The 19,778-nt window shown below is 37.5% G+C and overlaps 2 protein-coding genes across 2 annotated transcripts; both read right to left on the bottom strand.

The window, feature by feature from the left end:
• Positions 1–715: 715 nt before the first annotated feature.
• LOC122482719 (olfactory receptor 4A5-like) lies at positions 716–1,660 on the bottom strand. The gene has a single exon (XM_043579018.1). It carries the CDS (start codon positions 1,655–1,657, stop codon positions 716–718), a length of 942 nt encoding a protein of 313 aa, XP_043434953.1. The 5' UTR covers positions 1,658–1,660.
• A 10,775-nt stretch (positions 1,661–12,435) lies between these two features.
• Positions 12,436–13,365, bottom strand: LOC122482718 (olfactory receptor 4A47-like). Its single transcript, XM_043579017.1, has one exon. The coding sequence runs from the start codon at positions 13,363–13,365 to the stop codon at positions 12,436–12,438; it is 930 nt and encodes a 309-aa protein (XP_043434952.1).
• Between the last annotated feature and the right edge of the window lie 6,413 nt (positions 13,366–19,778).

Raw genomic sequence — 19,778 nt, 5'->3', positions numbered from 1 at the left:
GGCACAGTCGGTTAAGCGTCCGACTTCAGCCAGGTCACGATCTCGCGGTCCGTGAGTTCGAGCCCCGCGTCAGGCTCTGGGCTGATGGCTCAGAGCCTGGAGCCTGTTTCCGATTCTGTGTCTCCCTCTCTCTCTGCCCCTCCCCCGTTCATGCTCTGTCTCTCTCTGTCCCAAAAATAAATAAACGTTGAAAAAAAAATTAAAATTTTAAAACTCTTCGGGTGCCTAGATGGTTCAGTTGGTTAAGCGTCTGACTCTTGATATCAGCTCAGGTCATGGTCTCATGGTTCATGGGTTCAAGCTCTGCATTGGGCTCCTTGCTGGCAGTGCAGAACCTGCTGGGGACTTTCTCTCTCCCTCTCTATCTGCCCCTCCTCAACTCATGCTCACTTTCTCCTCTCTCTCAAAATAAAAAGACATTTTTTTAAATTTAAAAACTATTGTTTCTAAAGTTCCATTTCAATATAAACCAAGAAAAATAAGGCTACGAGGTGAAATTAATTGTATTTTTACTTGTAATGGGACAAATTTTATTCAACCTCCAGAATTTCCCTATTAGGTTGATTATTACCTCAAAAGACAATCCATTCCACTTCTTGATGACTTTGTGTAAATAAAGAGAAACATCTCTAGAGAATCCACTGAATTTACTAAATCCATTGTCAGAATTTAGTACCTTTTGTTGCTTCAGAATTAACCATAAATGTGTTCAGTGTCAGTGACACATGCTTATTTTACTTTTGGTTACATTTTTACACCAGAATTTTTCCATAGCATTTTTCATCTCCGAATTTCTCAAGGTGTATATTAAAGGATTTAACATGGGAGTGATAACTGTATAAACCAGAGTTATGGATTTATCAATGGACAAGTTGGAAACAGGTCTAACATACATGAAAATGCAGGGAACAAAAAAAAGGACAACCACTGTGGTGTGGGAACTGCAGGTGGACAGGGCTTTGCGCCTCCCTTCTGGACTGTGACTTTTAAGAGAATTTAGAATGACTCCGTACGAGATGAGCAGAAGGATAAAGATGACCATGCAGATGGCTCCACCATTGGCAACAACAGTGAGGCCTATTAAGTAGGTGTCAGTGCAGGCAAGTTCCAGTAATGGGTACATGTCACAGATGAAGTGATCAATGACATTGGGGCCACAAAACGGAAGGCTGTACACAAAGAGAAGTTGAACCATAGAGTGCATAAGACCTCCAACCCAGGCCACCACCAACAGCAGAATGCAAACCTGTCGATTCATGATAGTCAAGTAATGTAGCGGCCTACAGATGGCCACATAGCGATCATAGGCCATCACGATCAGGAGGAAGACCTCAGAACCCCCAAACAAGTGTTCTAGGAAGAGCTGGCCCATGCAAGCTGGGAAGGAAATTGTCTTTTTGTCACAGAGTAAGTCTATAATCAATTTGGGAGAGATGACAGTGGAATAAACAACATCCATGAGTGACAGATAGGTGAGGAAGAAGTACATGGGGGAGCCCAGAGAGGGGCTGCCAAAAACAGTCACCACAATGAGCAGGTTGCTCATTATTGTCACAATGTAGGTCAGTAAAATCATGACAAATAATGCTTTTTGCCCTTCAGGATCCCGGGTGAGGCCAAGAAGGACAAATTCCGTCACATTGTTACTATTTCCCATTTCCTCTTTCTATATGGCCTGTTTCAGGGATGAGAGCTCAGGACAGTGCAATCTGTAATGGAATCGTGAACATGACTATAAATAAGTCCATTGTTAAGAGCACATCTTCATCATTAAGTCTTTTCTACAGCGGTTTATACACAATAAACAGTGGTAACTATTGAGTTCTTCCAAAATGCCTGTTACACCTTCCCTTGATGGTCCTATTTGTCTTCAGATGATCTTGTTCTACAAGAAAGAAGTTCTATCTCTAAGTCTTAGGGGATCGTCTATAGAGAGGAGTAATCAAAAGCTCAGCTATCAACATAGATTTATTATAGCCTTATTTAAACTATCTCTGTTCTTGGCACAGAAGTCAGCAGTCACACACAAGGAAAGGATCCCTGCTCTCCAGAAACTTACTTTCTGCTGGTGGCAATAAACGCTACATAAATCAGCATAGAGTCAGACTTCTGAGGTGGTAGTACGTAGTTGCAGTGAGTACCTTTACAGTGTGATGTATCCAGCACCAAAAATAGCATCTCTTGTGTAATAATTCACTTAATAATACTATGACATTCCACTATTAGATGTTCAGACTAGACTCTGATGTAAAGACTAGATTTAACTGTTATCAAATAACTGCAAAACTATTTAGCACATTGTTCCCTATTACAATGACTTGGTATGATTCTCTATCAGCTTTGTAAGGAGTTGGAGTTCTCTCCACTTAATGTTTGCCCACCCCACAATATCTTAACACAAGTAACTCTCTAGATTTTCAGCAAATACATTTGAACTGAACTGGAGAGACTTGCGATTTTCACAAATTGTTACATTAGCACCTGGTATTTTTTTCAAAACTCTTGGCATGAGCTAGGTATTGAGGGAAGAGAAACAGACGCTGAAAAGAGGGGTAGGGTACATTGGGACATGGTTTCACTTATAATGCTTCTTAGGTACTGAGAGCACTCAAAAATACAACTTCGTTGCCCAGGTTGCAAAAAACAGCACCCTCGGGGGAAAAGTCCAAGCTCAGTGTAAGAAGGCATGGGTTTGAGTCACCTTCTAAATGTCTTACAAGCCTGTCTCAGCTTGCTCATTGGAAACTAAGGGGGTCAAACTCATCCACCTCAGAATCCTTTCCAGTCCAGTGCTCTGTGAGACCTTTGTGCAGCCCCACCCCTTCTATTCTGCTGACACAGTTAGAAGAAATAGTTACTTCTATTCTGCTGACATTTCCTTCTATTTTCATATTTTTATAATTACATTAAAATTTCCAATCTTGTTACTGTTACTTGAGAAAGGCTAGCCAGTGGCAACTGGGACTTGATCATTACCAAGATCAAATCATGACTACAAGTTTCTCATTCAGTGTGCACCTAGTTAAGACCCAAAACATCCTTGGAGAGGGAGCGTAGTGCAGTGGTGAATAATGTGGGTTCTGGAACTTCATTGCCTGTGTTGGAATCCCAGCTCTGCCATGTGCCATCTGGGCAATGTTGGGCAACTTAACCTCTCTGTGTCCCAGTTTCATGATTTGAAGAATGGGGAGAGCAATAGTTTCTACTTCTTAAGTTTGTTGTTTTATTACAAATAAAGCATCCGGAACCTGCCTGGCACCTATTTAAAGGCTCAGTAAATTGTACTATGATTAATGTTCTTGAATGTTTCCCTATTAAGTTGTATCAGAACAAATCATCTGAATCTTTGTCAATTTAGTAAGTATCATAGACATAGTCCCAGGTAAAAAGAATATTGCACCTCTAACTCATGAACCACTTGCTGTGCATAGGATAGGTTTGTATGCCTTAGGAATTACCCATTTTATTACATATGAGCAGTATTATTTACTGCCCAAAATTTTATAACCTCAAATTAGTTAAATGAAATGTGACTTGTCTAGAAGCAAGCAGAAAACTAGAGAAAAAAGGTAGAAAATGAAAGAAAGGAATTATCAAATCAGAGAGGAGAAATAATATTGAAGATATGAATATCCTCAGGTAAAAAAGAATATTAATGTAATAAGTGAGGTTAGTATTCTTTTAAAAATATTATTCAGGGGTGCCTGGGAAGCTCAGTCAGTAAGCGTCCAACTCTTGTTTTCAGCTCAGGTCATGATCTCACAGTTGGTCGGATCGAGCCCCAAATTAGGCTCTGCGCTGAGAGCACAGAGCCTGTTTACAATTCTCTCTCTCTCCTCTCTCCGCCCCTCCCTCGCTCATACTCTCTCGCTCAAAATAAGTAAATAACTTTTTTAAAAAATCTTATTCTGAAAGTTTTCCTTTAGTGAGGAAGTGCTAGAAGTTCTAGAAGGCAAATCCCCTGAGCCTTCCAAGGGTCACTCAGGAGGCATCCTGGGAAGTCATAGCAATTAAACACAGAGCACTTCTTGGTAAGGAAAAAAAAATTCAAAAAGAATAAAAGCACTAATTCCTTAGAGACCCTACATCTGAAGGGAAGGACAAAATTAAATGAGAGAAGAATTGTACAGATACAGACACAAGCCCAAATTTTTGGGTTGTTCAGTGCTCAAGGAAATTAAAGAATTAACTAAACCTCATATATAGACAAGTTGATTCCAATCCCATGGATTTGGGAGGGAGGACATGTGAAGAAAAAGCTTGAGCTTTCCTTAGAAGCCAGGTGTGACAAATGATCTCCATGCTTCATTCACATTGTTACTCCATTTGGTTGGGGGGTGCTATCATCGTGGAAGTTCTAGATTGATAGAGCCACTCCTGTTCAAGAATATAACACTACAAGGCAGTCTATATATAATTCTTATTTTTCATTCATTATTTTCTGCAAGAAATAGTGTTCTTCACTCTTATTAATCCCCACTTTGGATTTCACCAAGATAAATCTTCTACCAGCCAGTTAAATTATTCACATGTAGGAATGAGGCATATAAACTATTCTCCAGAGTTTAAGTCATCAAAGATTTCATACTATAAAAACGGACAGATAGACTTACTAGGCTTTAATAACTGAAACCATTAAGTAAACACAGCTCTACTTAAAAGATATAATTTACATAGTTTGTTATGAATATATCTTTTAAAAGATAAATTAAAATCCCATGGTAACAAAAATACTATAGTATTTTACAAATTATAGTTTTATGTCTCTCTCAATGGCCAAAAGTTACTCACGAGCATGAATTTCTTCATGAATATGCAGCAACATAGTACCAATGAAAATTTTAAGATTCACACATAACAGTGCACATCAAGCTTCCAGAACAGAATAGGCATTTATTTATTCCTCTATATTCTAACACACTTGATATGATATACAATTTTAAGTTCTCTAATTTATATATCTAACAGTAATTACAAATATTAACATGCTATGTAAAATAGCCCATGAACCTACTTTATAATTCCGTTAGTTTATTTCAAATGCATTATGTGTTCTTCTTTGTTATTTGGCTAAATGGACAATAAAAATCTGTCAGGTTATACTACTAATACCAAATACATTTTAGATACACTGGCTAACTTCAGTTTTGCTAGCTTAATTTCCTCAATCCAGTCTTTCTCCAATGAAAATATATGGTATTTAAGACATTAGCTACATTAAATATATTACATGAATTTTCATTGCATATCCGTTGGTTGTTTTAAGGACTCACCACTTGGGTCGTTTCTTTGGTCATTAAAATAGTGCTTCTCTCACTGTGAGTAATTGTAGATACTTCACAGAACTGTGGGTGACCATAGAACACATAATAATATATGCCTGATCAGTGCATCTAAAAACGGTTCCAAGTGACCACACTTTCTACATTTCCATGAAGGTTCCTCAACGTCTCAGTCTTTCAGATAAGTGTAGAATTATCCAATGTGGATGTCTAGGTTATAAAGACACATAAATATAACATATTTACTGTGCAAATATAGTTGAACATTCTCACTTGCTGGGAAATGACCTCAAAGCAAAACAAAATTGCTATGTCCAAAAGGCCATACAAAAATTATCCTGATTAGTAGAAATTAACTTGGACAAGCCTGTTATTTGTCAACATAAAAATGCCCAAAATTTTATAACCTCAAATTAGTTAAATAAATCTCTTATTAGACATTTATGATGAGACAACAAAAAAAATATTTTCTTTTGAGGATTGGGATAACATTTATGTCTCTGTACATTAACATGTCTCTGTGCCTAACAACAAAAATTCTGGAATTTGCTTACTGGAAGACCAATGACTGAGCAGTCTCTCAGGTGAGAGAAAACTCTACCTGTTCACTCATTCAAAACATATGTATCCTTAAGGTCACTTCTTCCCTAACGGAAGACATGTTTCTACCTTTCCCCACTTTGCATCCAAGAGAATTGGGCTCTTCCATATGTAAGGGCTCTTCCCTCATACAAGTAATGAGGGATATTTATACACAGGAAAATATAACAAAAAACCATCTAGGTAATTAACAAAAACTCCAGCCTGCGCAGATATTTGAGTTGTCAGAAATCTCTTGGGCCAGTGTGTCAGGAAAATAATCCTCACATTACTATGTGCAGACACAGCCTATGGCTTTCTATGTCATTACTGTTTTTAATGAAAGAGAATGTAAGGTCATTATAGATTATTTTATTAGAATATGTGCAACAAATTCAAATAAAGTAAACACTTCTGGACAGTTTTTCTCCCCTAGAACAATCTCTAGAGAAAGAGTGACTTGGTTCTTGCCAAGAAAGAGGCACAGACAGTCAAATATGTGAAAAGCATATAATTTAAACAGAAAAAAAAGTTAAACAAATGATAAATTGTGAGTTTACAGTAGGAAAGATTTAGGTAAGGGAAGTCATATTTAAGCCAGCATTAAAGGAGAACCAGTCTCAGGCTTACGTATCCAATCATATCCTCAGCAAAGGAGGTCTTTCTTCTAGCTGTTAGAATCTCTGTTTATGAAATCCTGAGGCTCAGAGGCAGAAGGCCCTGGGATGAGGGAAGTCACTGAGGTTAACACTGCAATTGTTGAAAAGATAGCTAATCACAGTTCCGGACTCTAGGTCGCAGTGGATGCTGTTTATCAAAGCCTTAATCTATGTCAACTGACACCATAATGATTTTCAGTTCATTAATTCAGTCCCTTAATTTCATTCCAGGGTCAGTTGAGTAACTGTTTCTATAAGAAACAAATTATTTTCCAACAAGAGCCTGCTTGTACATCAAATCTCTGAGGGCTTCCACACTTACTCATTTTCTCTGGCTTACAATGGGCTCCATTGAGCATCTTGATCTCCACATACGTTTAGTTATATATTGCATTTACTAGATCATAGATAATTTACTAGTTTACTAAATTACTAAATTGCATTTACTAGATCATAGATAAAGATTCATTAATCAGCAAAACTAAAAGACAACTGATGGAATGAAGAAGATATTTGCAAATGACATATCGGACAAAGGGTTAATATCCAAAATCTATAAAGAACTTACCCAACTCAACACCCAATACAAATAATCCAGTGAAGAAATGGGCAGAAGACACGAATAGACAGTTTTCCAAAGATGTCCAGATGGCTAACAGACACATGAAAATATGTTTAACGTCACTCATCATCAGAGAAATACAAATCAAAACCACAAAGAGACACCACCTCACACCTGTCAAAATGGTTACAATTAACAACTTAGGAAACAACAGATGTTGGTGTGAATGCGGAGAAAGGGGGACACTTTTGCACTGTTGGTGGGAATGCAAAATCGTGCAACAATTTGAAAACAGTATAGAGGTTCCTCAAAAAATTAAAAATAGAACTCCACTACAACCCAGCAAATTGCACTACTAAGTATTTATCTAAAGGATACAAAAATACTGATTCGAAGGTTCACATGCACTCCAATGTTTCTAACAGTATCCAAATTATGGAAAGAGCCCAAATGTCCATCAACTGCTGAATAGATAAAGAAGATGTGGCATATATATATATACATATATATATATGGAATATATATATATGGAATATATATATATACACAATGGAATATATATATATATATACACACACACACACACACACACACGGAACATATATATATAATGGAATATTACTCGATGATCAAAAAGAATGAAACCTTACTATTTGCAGCAATGTGGTGGGAACTAGTGTATTATGCTAAGCAAAATAAGTCAGTCAGAGAAAGACAAATATCACATGACTTCACTCAGATGTGGGATTTAAGAAACAAAGCAGATGAACATAGGTGAAGGGAAGGAAAAATAAGATACAAATGGAGAGGGAGGCGAACCATAAGATACTCTTCAATACAGAAAACAAAGTGAGGGTCGCTGGAGGGGAGGTGGGGGGAGAGATGGGCTAAATGGGTGATGAGCATTAAGGAGGGCACTTGTTGGGATGAACACTGGGTGTTATATGTAAGTGATTACCACTAAATTCTACTCCTGAAACTATTACACTATATGCTAACCAACTTATACTTAAATTTTAAAAGTCTGACTATCCTGACTGTGGTCCTACATTTAACTGGATAGGGAGAGGGACCGGTGGGTTCTTTCCAGTCACCATTTCCAAGCCACTTTGAATAGGACTGAAGCTGCCCTGAATCCTGTAGACCCCTCAGTTATCTGTTGAATACCACAGAGGGACTCCAGTCCATGCCACATGAAGCAGAAAAAATACCCATCTAACCTCTGCCAGAATTGCTGGTCCACAAGATTGTGAGGCAAATTTAAATGGTTGTGGCTTTAAGTCACAACATTTCAAAGTCTTATGCCATGTAGCAAAAGATAAGCAGAGCAAAGAGTGGAAGCTGGAACTGTGGTGCTTCCATAACAGAAATGTAAAGTACATGGCATTGACCCTGGCCCGAGGAGTTGCTGGGCTGTAAGGGCTTCGAGGCATCTGTAGGTAAAGCTTTGTTGAAGGACAGGGTGGACTGTGCTTGGAGGCTGAAGAGAAAGTGATTCATGTTACCAAGTGCTAGCAAAGTTTGGTAATACCCTCACCTGTAGTAGTGTGGAAAATAGGAACAGGTGGGGGAGCAGGTGGATTTGACTGTGATTTCCAAGTATAATACTGAATATGCCAGCTGGTTCCTCAGCCGTGTATGATATGTTGAAGGATGGGTAAAGAGAGGTGAGGGGTGCCTAGGTGGCTGTCAGTTGAGAATCTGACTCTTGGTTTCAGCTCAGGTCATGATCTTGTGGTTTTTTGAACTTGAGCCCCATGTTGGGTCTTGGTATTCTCTCTCTCCCTCTCGCTCTGCCCCTCCCCAACTCATGGTGTCTCTGTCTCTCTCAAAATCAATAAATTAACCTCAAAAAAAGAGATAGAGAGGTGAGTTAAAAGCATGACTGTTATCAAGTTCTCAAGCAGAATTCAGGAGAAACATGTAAGGATTCAAGACCTGCTGGGTTCTGGTATAAGGCTGGTTCTCATCCATAGCGTCTCCAAAGAGCAAAAAAGCTCTCAGAGTAAGAAATGGCACCGGAAGAAAAATCATCTCAGTGTTGTAGATGTAAGACCCTAGTGAGACTTCGGAAAGATTTAAGGTGTGTCTCATAAATTCTCTTAACTAGGTTGTCCACCTCCAAAACATATGCAGGACACAGGGAAGAAAGAGCAAGTCTCTAGTTCTTAGACTTTCTTTTTTCAATTCACAAAGTCTAATTTCATTTACTTGTGTTTTCACAGGGTTATTCGACACAACTGATATACAACCTTGTGTAAGTTTAAGGTGTACAACATGTTGATCTGATATATACATATATTGCAAAATGATTACCACAATAAGGGTAGTTAACACATATGTCACCTCACATAACTGGAATTTTTGTGGGGGATGAGCACATTTAAGATTCGCTCACTCAGCAACTATTTCTATATAATACATTATTAACTACTGTACCCTGCCATACATAAGCTCCCCAAAACTTATCCAACTTATAACTAGAAACGTGTAGCCTTTAACTAACATTGACAAATTTCCCCCACCCGCCAGGCCCTGGAAACCACCATTCTCTTGCCTTCTATAAATTGGGTTTTTCAATACCACATATAAATGAGATGATAGAGTATCTGTCTTTCTCTGTGTGACTTATTTCACTTAGCATAATGCCCTCAAAGTCTATCACAGTGTTGCAATTGGCACGATTTTCTTCTTTTTTATACCTTAATATATTCTCTTGTATGTATATACCACTGTTCTTTTTCCATTCATCCATCAGTGGATGCTTAGATTGTTTCCATGTCTTGACTATTGTGAAAATACTGCCACAAACATGAGAGTGAAGATATCTCCTCAAGATTCTGATCATATCTTGGATATATGCACAGAAGTGGAATTTCTGGATATTATGGTAGTTCTATTTCACTTTTTGAGCAATCTCCATACTTTTCTCCAGAGTGGTTGAAAAATTTATATACCCAAAGACAGTGAACGAAGGATCCCTTTTATCTACATCCTCACCAGCAAATGTAATCTCTTCTCTTTTTGATAACACCCATCTTAACAAGTATGAGGCGATATCTCATTGTAGTTTGAATTGCATTTCCATAGTGATTAATAATATTAAGCACCCTTCCATGTTCCTATTGGTCATTTGTATGTCTTCTTTGGAAAATGTCTATTCAGATCCATTGTCTAGTTTTTAATCAGTTTTGTTTTGTTTTGTTTTGTTTTGTTTTTCCTATTGGTTGTATAAGTTCCTCATACAATTTGGATATTAACCCCTTGTGAGGTATAAGACTTGCAAATATTTTCCCCCATTCCATAGGTTGTCTTTTCATTTGGTCAGATGCAGTCTGGATCTAGAACTTGAGATCCTGAATTTCAAGCTGATGTCAGGATGGGATGAGATCTTAACTGGCTTAAGACTTTCTGTGCCCTCCCTCCCAAAGTCCTGAACTGCCATTTTACAAGTCTGACAAACTCACTGGAGAGACAGGCTACATGCAAGGAGAAGGAGCCAGGAGAGCCTGGTCTTCTAGCTATCCCTGCCAAGGCACCACTCACAGGAGTAAAGTCATCCAAAATACTCCCTAAAAGCCGAGCTCAGTCCATGGAGCTCAGTCCATGCCACATGGAACAGAAAAATTGTTCAGTCAAGTCCTGCCAAAATTCATATGTGCTCAGATTCAGACCTGTGTGTCGCAAGATATAGCCCTGTGTGTAAATACATACAAACCTGTGTGTGATCATATCAAATACATATACATACCCATAAGCATTCATATGCATAGTCAGATACTGACCCATGCACTGTCAGATACAGACCTCTGTGTTCATATATAGACACATCTATGAAGCTGGATGGGCATTTTTAGACTTATGGAAGTAGTGTAGTTTGGTATGAGCTTATGGACAGTATTTGGGCAATAAGTACAAACATCAACATTTAAATATGTATACCGATTATTCCAAGAATTCCACTTCTAAAAACTCATACTTACACAATTTCAATAAGACTTCATTGCAGAGCTATAGGTAACAAAAAAAATTGGGGAAAATATGGCAAGGACTGGAAACACTAACTTTACCGTATCTTCATAAAGAAGTTTTAAGCAGTATGAGCAACCTGAGAATTGGTTACATCTATAGACAGGTGTGGAAAGGACTTCAGGAGGCTGAGTAGTAAATGTAAAAGTTATACACAAGGACATAAACATGAACACATATGTTTTATTAGCAAAGATTTTTAATAGACCAATTTTAGAAGAAATAACAATCTTAATACAATAACTATGTATGTAAGAAGACCTGGGACTATGTGAGGGATGGGTAAAGGTCTGCAAATATATATATATATATATATATATGTATATATATATATATATATATATATATATATATTTGCAATGACATGGATGAAGCTAGAGAGTATAGTGCCAAGCAAAATAATTCAGAGAGAGAAAAATACCACATGATTTCACTCATGTGGAATTTAAGAAACAAAATAAATGAGCAAAGGGAAAAAGAGAGAGAGAGAGAGAAAGAGAGAGAGAGATACAAATCAAGATATAGACTCTTAATCATAGAGAACTGATGGTTACCAGAGGAGAAGCAGGGTTGGGTTAAAGAGGTGATGGGGATTAAGGTATGCACGTATTATGTTGAGCACCAGGTGATGAATGGAATTGCTGAATCACTACATTGCACATATGAAGCTAATAAAACACTGTATGCTAAAGAAGAAAATCAATCCAACTAAATATAAAAATAAGAATTCGAATGAAAGTAATAAATTAAGTATAGCCAATAATTAAAAATTCATGTAACTAGGAACACCTGGGTGGCTCAGTCAGTTAAGTGTCTAACTTGGGCTCAGGTTGTGATCTCGCTATTCATGGGCTCAAGTCCCACGTGGGGCTCTAAGGTGACAGCTCAGAGCTTGAAGTCTGCTTTGGAGTCTGTGTCTCCTTCTCTTTCTGCCCCTCCCCCCCTCACTTTCCCTCTCTGTCTCTCAAAAATAAATAAAGCATTAAAATTTTTTGAAAGAAATATTAGTGGAACTACAAAAATGTCATTGGTTACTTCATTACATCTGGAGATTAAGAGTATACTTCTCATGATGAGCACTATGTATAGAATTGTTAAATCATTATATAGTGCATGTGAAACTAATATAACACTTTATATTAATTTTACATGAATAAAAAAATAAATGCATAACAATTAGTGTAACTATAAAACTTTCATTGACTACTCAATTACATATTATTTATTGACTCCTACTGTAAGTGCATTTACAGTAAAACAGACGTTAACATTTGAGGAGATGGGCACAAATGTTAAATTATTTTCTGCATCGTGGATCATACACTTATCTACTGAGAGATATAACATTTCTCCTCCAGAGTTTCTTCATAGCATTCGTCATCTCAGAATTTCTCAGAGTGTAGATCAGGGGGTTCAGCATGGGGGTTATGACTGTATAAAACACACTCAATAATTTGTCAACGGGGAAGGTCTTGGCAGGTCTCATGTACATGAAAATACACGGCACGAAGAAGAAGACCACCACAGTGATGTGTGCACCACAGGTCTGGAGGGCTTTCTGCCTCCCTTCTGGACTAAGGTTCTTTAGAGAGTGCAAGATGACACCATAAGAGATGAGCAAGAGCACAAACACAATTGTGCAGATCAGGCCTCCGTTGGCCACCACTAACAGGCCAATGACACGGGTGTCAGTACAGACCAGTTTCAGTAAGGGGTACATATCACAGGAAAAATGATCAATGACATTAGGACCACAGAATGGGAGCCCATAAATAGTGCTAACTTGAATTACTGAATGCATAAAACCCCCAACCCAGGACCCTACCAGGAGCACAACACACACCCACTGTCTCATGATAACCAAATAATGCAAGGGCTTACAGATGGCCACATAGCAGTCATAGGCCATCACCAGCAGAAGAAAAACCTCTGATCCACCAAAAAAGTGCTCTACAAATAGTTGGGTCATACAAGATTGGAAGGATATGGTGTTTTCCCCAAAGAACAAGTCCGAAATCAATCTGGGGGAAATGCAAGATGAATAAGTGACATCCATAAATGATAAGTTAGCAAGAAACAAGTACATAGGCGAGCCCAGGGTCTTACTGACAGTTACAGTCATGACAATGAGCAAATTGCCCACCATGGTGAAAGTATAGAAAAGCAAGAACATAACAAAAAGGACCTTCTGTTCCTTTGGATCCTGTGTGAGACCCAAGAGGACAAAGTAAGTTACATTGTTTCTTGCTTCCATCTAATCTGCATAGGAGGTGATTTCTCATGTTAGAAGCAGGAGATCTATAAAACAAGGGAAAAAACTTTTAAATGCATTATAAGAGTAATCTTTCATTGATTCATTCAATTAAAAAATGTGAAAGAGTGCCTGCTTGTGTCAAATGTTTTATAGACATTGTGATTTCCAAGTTGAATAAGCCATGGTTTCCTACATTTAGTGATAGCATACATAATAACCACCAAAAAGTGACAATATAAAAACAGCCCTACAATGTGAAGGTCACAGAGTAGGAATATATCTACCAGACAGGAGTCAGTATTCCCAGAGGTGCAATGCTTTAGCTGAGTTTTAAAGGAAAAGTGGAAGGACAAGAAAAGAGGGCAAGGGAATTCCATGAAAAGGTGCATAGTTTATAAAGTCACAAAAGTGAAATACTTGAGACCAATGTAGTGTAATTGACATATTCAATGTGAGTAGGTCAAATTAGGAATAGAAGGTCACTGAAGGATTGTGTCTTCCCTCACTGATACTTCTCAGTGGTTGGATATGCCCCCTTTTCCTGACCAATCAATGGGGAAGCACACCAGTGTTGTGTCTCTCCCTTAATTTTTCACCTTCATAACAAGACAGTATGGTACTGGCACAAGAACAGACACATAGACCAATAGAATAGAATAGAAAACGCTGTCCACAAATGTATGGACAACTAATCTTTGACAAAACAAAAGAGAGTATCCAATGGAAAAAAGACAGTCTCATTAGCAAATGGTGCTGGGAGAACTGGCAGAATGAAACTGGATCACTTTCTTACATCATACACAAAAATAAACTCAAAATGGATGAAAACCTAAACGTGAGACAGAAAACCATCAAAACCCTAGAGGAGAAAACAGGCAACAACTTCTTTGACCCTAGTCATATCAATTTCTTGCTCAACATGTCTCCAAAGGCAAAGGAAATAAAAGCAAAATGAACTGCTGGGATCTCATCAAGACAAAAAGCTTCTGCACCACAAAGGAAACAATCAACAAAACAAAAAGGCAACTGATGGAATGGGAGAAGATATTTGCAAGTGACATATCAGATACAGGATTAGTATCCAAAATCTATAAAGAACTTACCAAACTCAACACCTGAAAAACAAATAATCCAGTGAAGAAATGGGCAGAAGACATGAAAAGACACTTTTCCAAAGAAGACATCCAGGTGGCCAACAGATGCATGAAAAGATGATCAACTTCAACATCACTCATCATCAGGGCAATACAAGTCAAAACCACATTGAGATACCACCTCACACCGGTCAGAGTGGCTAAAATTAACTCAGGAAACAAAAGATGTTGGCGAGGATGTGGAGAAATGGGAACCCTCATGCACAGTTAATGGGAATGCAAACTGGTGCAGTCACTCTGGAAAACAGTGTGGAGGTTCCTCAAAAACTTGAAAATAGAACTACCCTATGACCAGGCAATAGCACTATGAGGAATTTATCCAAAGGATACAGGAGGGCTGATTCATAGGGGCACATGGCTTTCAACAATAGCCAAATTATGAAAAGAGCCCAAATGTCCATCAATTGATGAATGCATAAAGATGTGACTTATATATACAATGGAATACTACTTGGCAATGAGAAAAAATGAAATCTTGCCATTTTCAACAATGTAGACAGAACTGGAGGGTATTATGCTAAGTGAAATAAGTCAAAGAAAGACTGATATCATATGTTTTCACTCATATGTGGAACTTGAGAAACTAAACAGATGACCATGGTGGGGAGAGAAGGGGAAAAAATAGTTTCAGAGAGGGAGGCAAACCATAAGAGACTCATACAGAGAACAAACTGAGGGTTGATGGAGGGGTGGGGAAGGAGGGAAATGGGTGACGGGCATTTAGGAGGGCACTTGTTGGGATGAGTACTGGGTGTTGTATGTAAGCAATGAATCACGGGGATCTACCCCCAAAACCAAGAGTGCACTGTATACACTCTATGTTAGCTAACTTGACAATATATTAAAAAATAATAACACAAAAATAAATTACACATCTCTCTCTTCAAAAAAAAAATCACACATGCAACATCTCCAAATTTGGACATCTCCAACTGGATATCAATTCAGTACTTATAAACTAAATTTTTGATGTTCAGCAACAAACATAGGTGTTTCCATCTCATTAAATGGTACCACCTTCCATGTCATTGCTCAGACAAGAAATATCACCATGCCATTCATGCCTTTCTTGCTCTCATATCACGTATTGTTACCTTTAACAAATCTTATTAACCCCTCTAAAATATATCACAAACTTTATCATTTCCCTCCCCACCGCTTTCCTACTGAGCCACTGCACTGGTCTCCTGCCACGTCCCTCTCCTTTCATGCTGGCCTACATCAGTATGTTCTCCTCATGCAGTTCAAATGATTTATTTATAAAATCTGATTCTGATCTATCATTCCACAGCTCACAATGCCTACAGTGGATTCCAATCACACACTCACAACTTCATGTATCATAGTTGATATTTACAGTAAGAGGAACTATAATCTCCACTTCATAAGTGGACAAGCAGAGGCTCAGAACATCTAATTAACTTTCCCAAGGTCACCTATTTTTCAAAGTTTGCTTTATCTCAAAGTGATCTCACTTTTACATAATAAAGAAATTCACACAATTGCAAACCTGGTAACCAATATTTACTGTTAGTCTTACCTCGTGAAGACAAGTCCAGAATCTGAAAGAAGAGTTTTTAATCATTTGTGGGACTGGAATTTTTTTTTTCATCCAGTATGACAAGAGAAAGAAAAAAATCTGCATTATTATTTGAAGATATATTTTATTTCATTTGGATATCAGTCTATGTTCTTCATGGGGTCTTCCAATTATTCAGAAGATTGCTTTTATTTGCACTAGAGATTATGTAAGAGGAATTCTATGATCCATACACACAATAAAACTTTATTACCTTAGGATAATTTATCTAAAAAACAAGCAACCTAATTTTACATAAAAAGATAGCAACCAGCCATTTTCCAGGGAGATTTTTCTCCAGTAACTCTTTCCTACTAACTTCAAAATAGAAAAAAACCATTCACTCGGCTAGTCCTTCTCCTTCTTTTGTGTTGGTGTGACCACACCAGTTGACTTGAAATTTTGACACAAATTATTGTGCTTTTTTAGGGGGCGGGGGCGAGGGGGGTAGTGCATTCAGCCAACAAAGACCTTCTAATAAATTTATCATTTCTGAAGAGGAGAGCATCTTTCTCCTGATAGGGGCAGAGATCACTAGACATTTCATCCTTTCTAACCACCATTTGTCATTCAGTCAGAATTGGAAAGTGTCCAAGACTGATGCTTGCTTAATTAAATTCACTGGGATTGCCCACAAAATGTTTTCAAAATATCCCTATGTAGACCAAATCACATAATTAATTTCTAAAGGATGTAACATGAAGGGAAAAACAATTTTTAGAACCATTAGGAGACTATTGCCAGTCAAGAATAAAAATATCAGCCGCGTCATTTTGTGCAAGTGAAGGTTACTTTATCATGTATTCCCCCACTTGCCGTAGGAAGTTTCTTCTCATTTTATTTAACACTCAATTTATCATCTGCCTTAAAGTATGATTGGATATGTTAAATATTTCTTTATCAAATTAGATGTGTTAACTATTCAATTATTATTGCTTTTATATTAGAGCATCTATTTAATGCCAGGAACCATGCTATGAATGAGGACATACCAATTAATAAAACAGGGGTAAAAATCACATGAAAAGTCCTTCCTGCATGGACTTTATTTCTCATAAGGTCAGACAACAAATAAGAGGACAATCTAATAACCTAATAATAGCCTTCACATGACTGTGTAAAAACTAGCCTAATTAGTAGAAATAAATTTAGCCAATCCTACTATTAATTTTTTTTTTTAATTTAAAAACCTCAAAAGTTATTTGAATGTATCTCTTCTTGGTCAGTATGGTTAGGCAATCAAAAAGTCCTTTAGAGGATTAGCATAATGTTCATGTCTATGGACATGAATCTGTCTCTTTGCCTGATAAGAAAAATGCTAGAATTTCACTTCCTGGAAGACCAACGACTGAACTCTCTCTCAGGTAGTAGGAGAACGCTTTACTTGTTCAGTCATTCAAAATGACATTCAAAATGTATCCCTAAGGCCACCTCTTCCCTAATGGAAGAGACATTTCTACCTTTCTCCAGCTTCATCCTAGACAATTGGGCCCTTCCACATATTTGTACAAGCAGCAAGGAATACCTATGCACAGGAAAATATAACAAGAAAACATCTAGGGGATGAAGAGAAATTCCAGCCTGGGCAGATATTTGAGTTGTCAGAAATCTCCTGGGCCATTGTATCAGGAAAATAATCCTTCCATTCTATGTGAAGACACAGCCTATGGCTTTCTACTGTTTTTAAATGAAAGAGAGTATAATGTCATTACAGATTAGTTTATTAGAATACGTGGAACAAATTCACATGAAGTAACTACTTCTGGACAGTTTTCTCCCCTAGAACAATCCTTAGAGAAAAAAAGACTTAGTTCTTGCCAGGAAAGTATCAGACAGCCAAATATGTGAAAAGCCTCTATTTTGAATAGAAAAAAAAAGTTAAGCAAATAATAAATTTTGAGTTTCATAATACGAAACATTCAGGTAAGGGAAGTCATATTTAAGCCAATGTGAAAGGAGAACCAGTCTCAGACTGACTTACCCAATCATACCCTCAACAAAGGAGGTCCTTCTTCCAGCTGTTAGAATCTTTGCTCAAGAGGCCCTGAGGCTCAGAGGCAGAAGGCCTTGGGATGAGAGAAGTCACTGAGGTTGACATTGCAATTGTTGAAAAGATTGGTAATCACAGTTCCAGAGTCTGGGTTGCAACGGATGCTGTTGACGAAGGCCTGAAACTATGTCAACTAACACCATAATGATTTTCAGTTCATTAATTTAGTCCCTTAATTTCAGTCCAGTAGCCATTAACTGCAACTACCAGAAACAGATTATTTTCCAACAAAAGCCTCATAGTACATCAAATTGCTGAGGGCTTCCACACTTACCCATTTCCCCATGGCTTACGGTGGGCGCTATCGAGCATCTTTGTCTCCACATATGTGTAATTGTATATTGCATTTTCTAGGTCATAAGGATCATTGATAAAGAGTCATTTAATACCTGTATGAACCATCCGAAGAACTTTCTAACATGCTAAGCCACACCAAAAGTTGCTGGTTTTCAGCTGACCTAAATGTATGTATAGATTTATGCTTGTGTTAAAAATAAAGCTCGGGGCGCCTGGGTGGCGCAGTCAGTTAAGCGTCCGACTTCAGCCAGGTCACCATCTCGCGGTCCGTGAGTTCGAGCCCCGCGTCAGGCTCTGGGCTGATGGCTCGGAGCCTGGAGCCTGTTTCCGATTCTGTGTCTCCCTCTCTCTCTGCCCCTCCCCCGTTCATGCTCTGTCTCTCTCTGTCCCAAAAATTAAAAAATTAAAAAATAAATAAATAAATAAAGCTCTACTAGCAGCTAAGCTTTTATTTTAAGAAGCTAGAAAAAAAGAAAACTAAATTAAAGACAAAGTGAAAATAAAAAAGGATGTAATGAAAAGATCAAAAATAAATAAAATAGAAAACATAAAATAGAGTAAACTAAAACAGCCAAAAGTTAGTACTTTTATAATACAACTGATAAGTTTCTAGCAGGAGTGATGAGACAACTACCAATATCAGAAATTAAAAAACAGATAAAATCATACAAATACTGCAGACTTTAAAAGGATAATAAATGGTTCTTATGAAAAACATTATTCAAAGAAATTTGATACCTTAGATAAAATGTATAAAATAAAGGAAAAACGCAACCTTCTGAAAAAGACTCAAAAATAAAAACTTAAAAGTTAAATACTCCTATATATCTCCAAGAAATGAGCTGTCCTTTTTTTCTAAACATGATTGTGTTATAGAAAACTCTAAGGAATCTACAGAGATTACTAGAAATAATAAGTGAATTGAGTGAGTTTTCAGGAACACAAGGTCCAAATAAAATGTTCAATTGCATTTCTATATATTAGTATCCATAACAATTGAAAACTTACAAAATGTTAAACACCTTTACATTAGTATCTGAAAACAAAAATACTTAGGAAAAGATGAGCAACACTCCTCCACTAAAACTAAATTTTGTTGTATTTTTACCACTGGGAAATTATTTTTATTGCTTCAAGTTTTTATTTAAGTTCCAGTTAGTTAACATATAGTGTAATATTGGTTGCAGGAGTAGAATTTAGTGATTCATCACTTCCATATACCACCCATTGTTCATCACAAGTGACCTCCTTAATACTCAGCATTCATTTAGCCCATCCTTAATCTACCCAACCCCCTTCAACCCTTACTTTGTTCTCTAGAGTTGAGTCTCTT

The sequence above is a fragment of the Prionailurus bengalensis genome, chromosome D1 (genome assembly GCF_016509475.1).
Source record: "Prionailurus bengalensis isolate Pbe53 chromosome D1, Fcat_Pben_1.1_paternal_pri, whole genome shotgun sequence".
Taxonomy (NCBI): Eukaryota; Metazoa; Chordata; class Mammalia; order Carnivora; family Felidae; genus Prionailurus; species Prionailurus bengalensis.
Note: the sequence above shows the minus strand (reverse complement) of the source record. Positions and strands in the feature narration are given on the sequence as shown.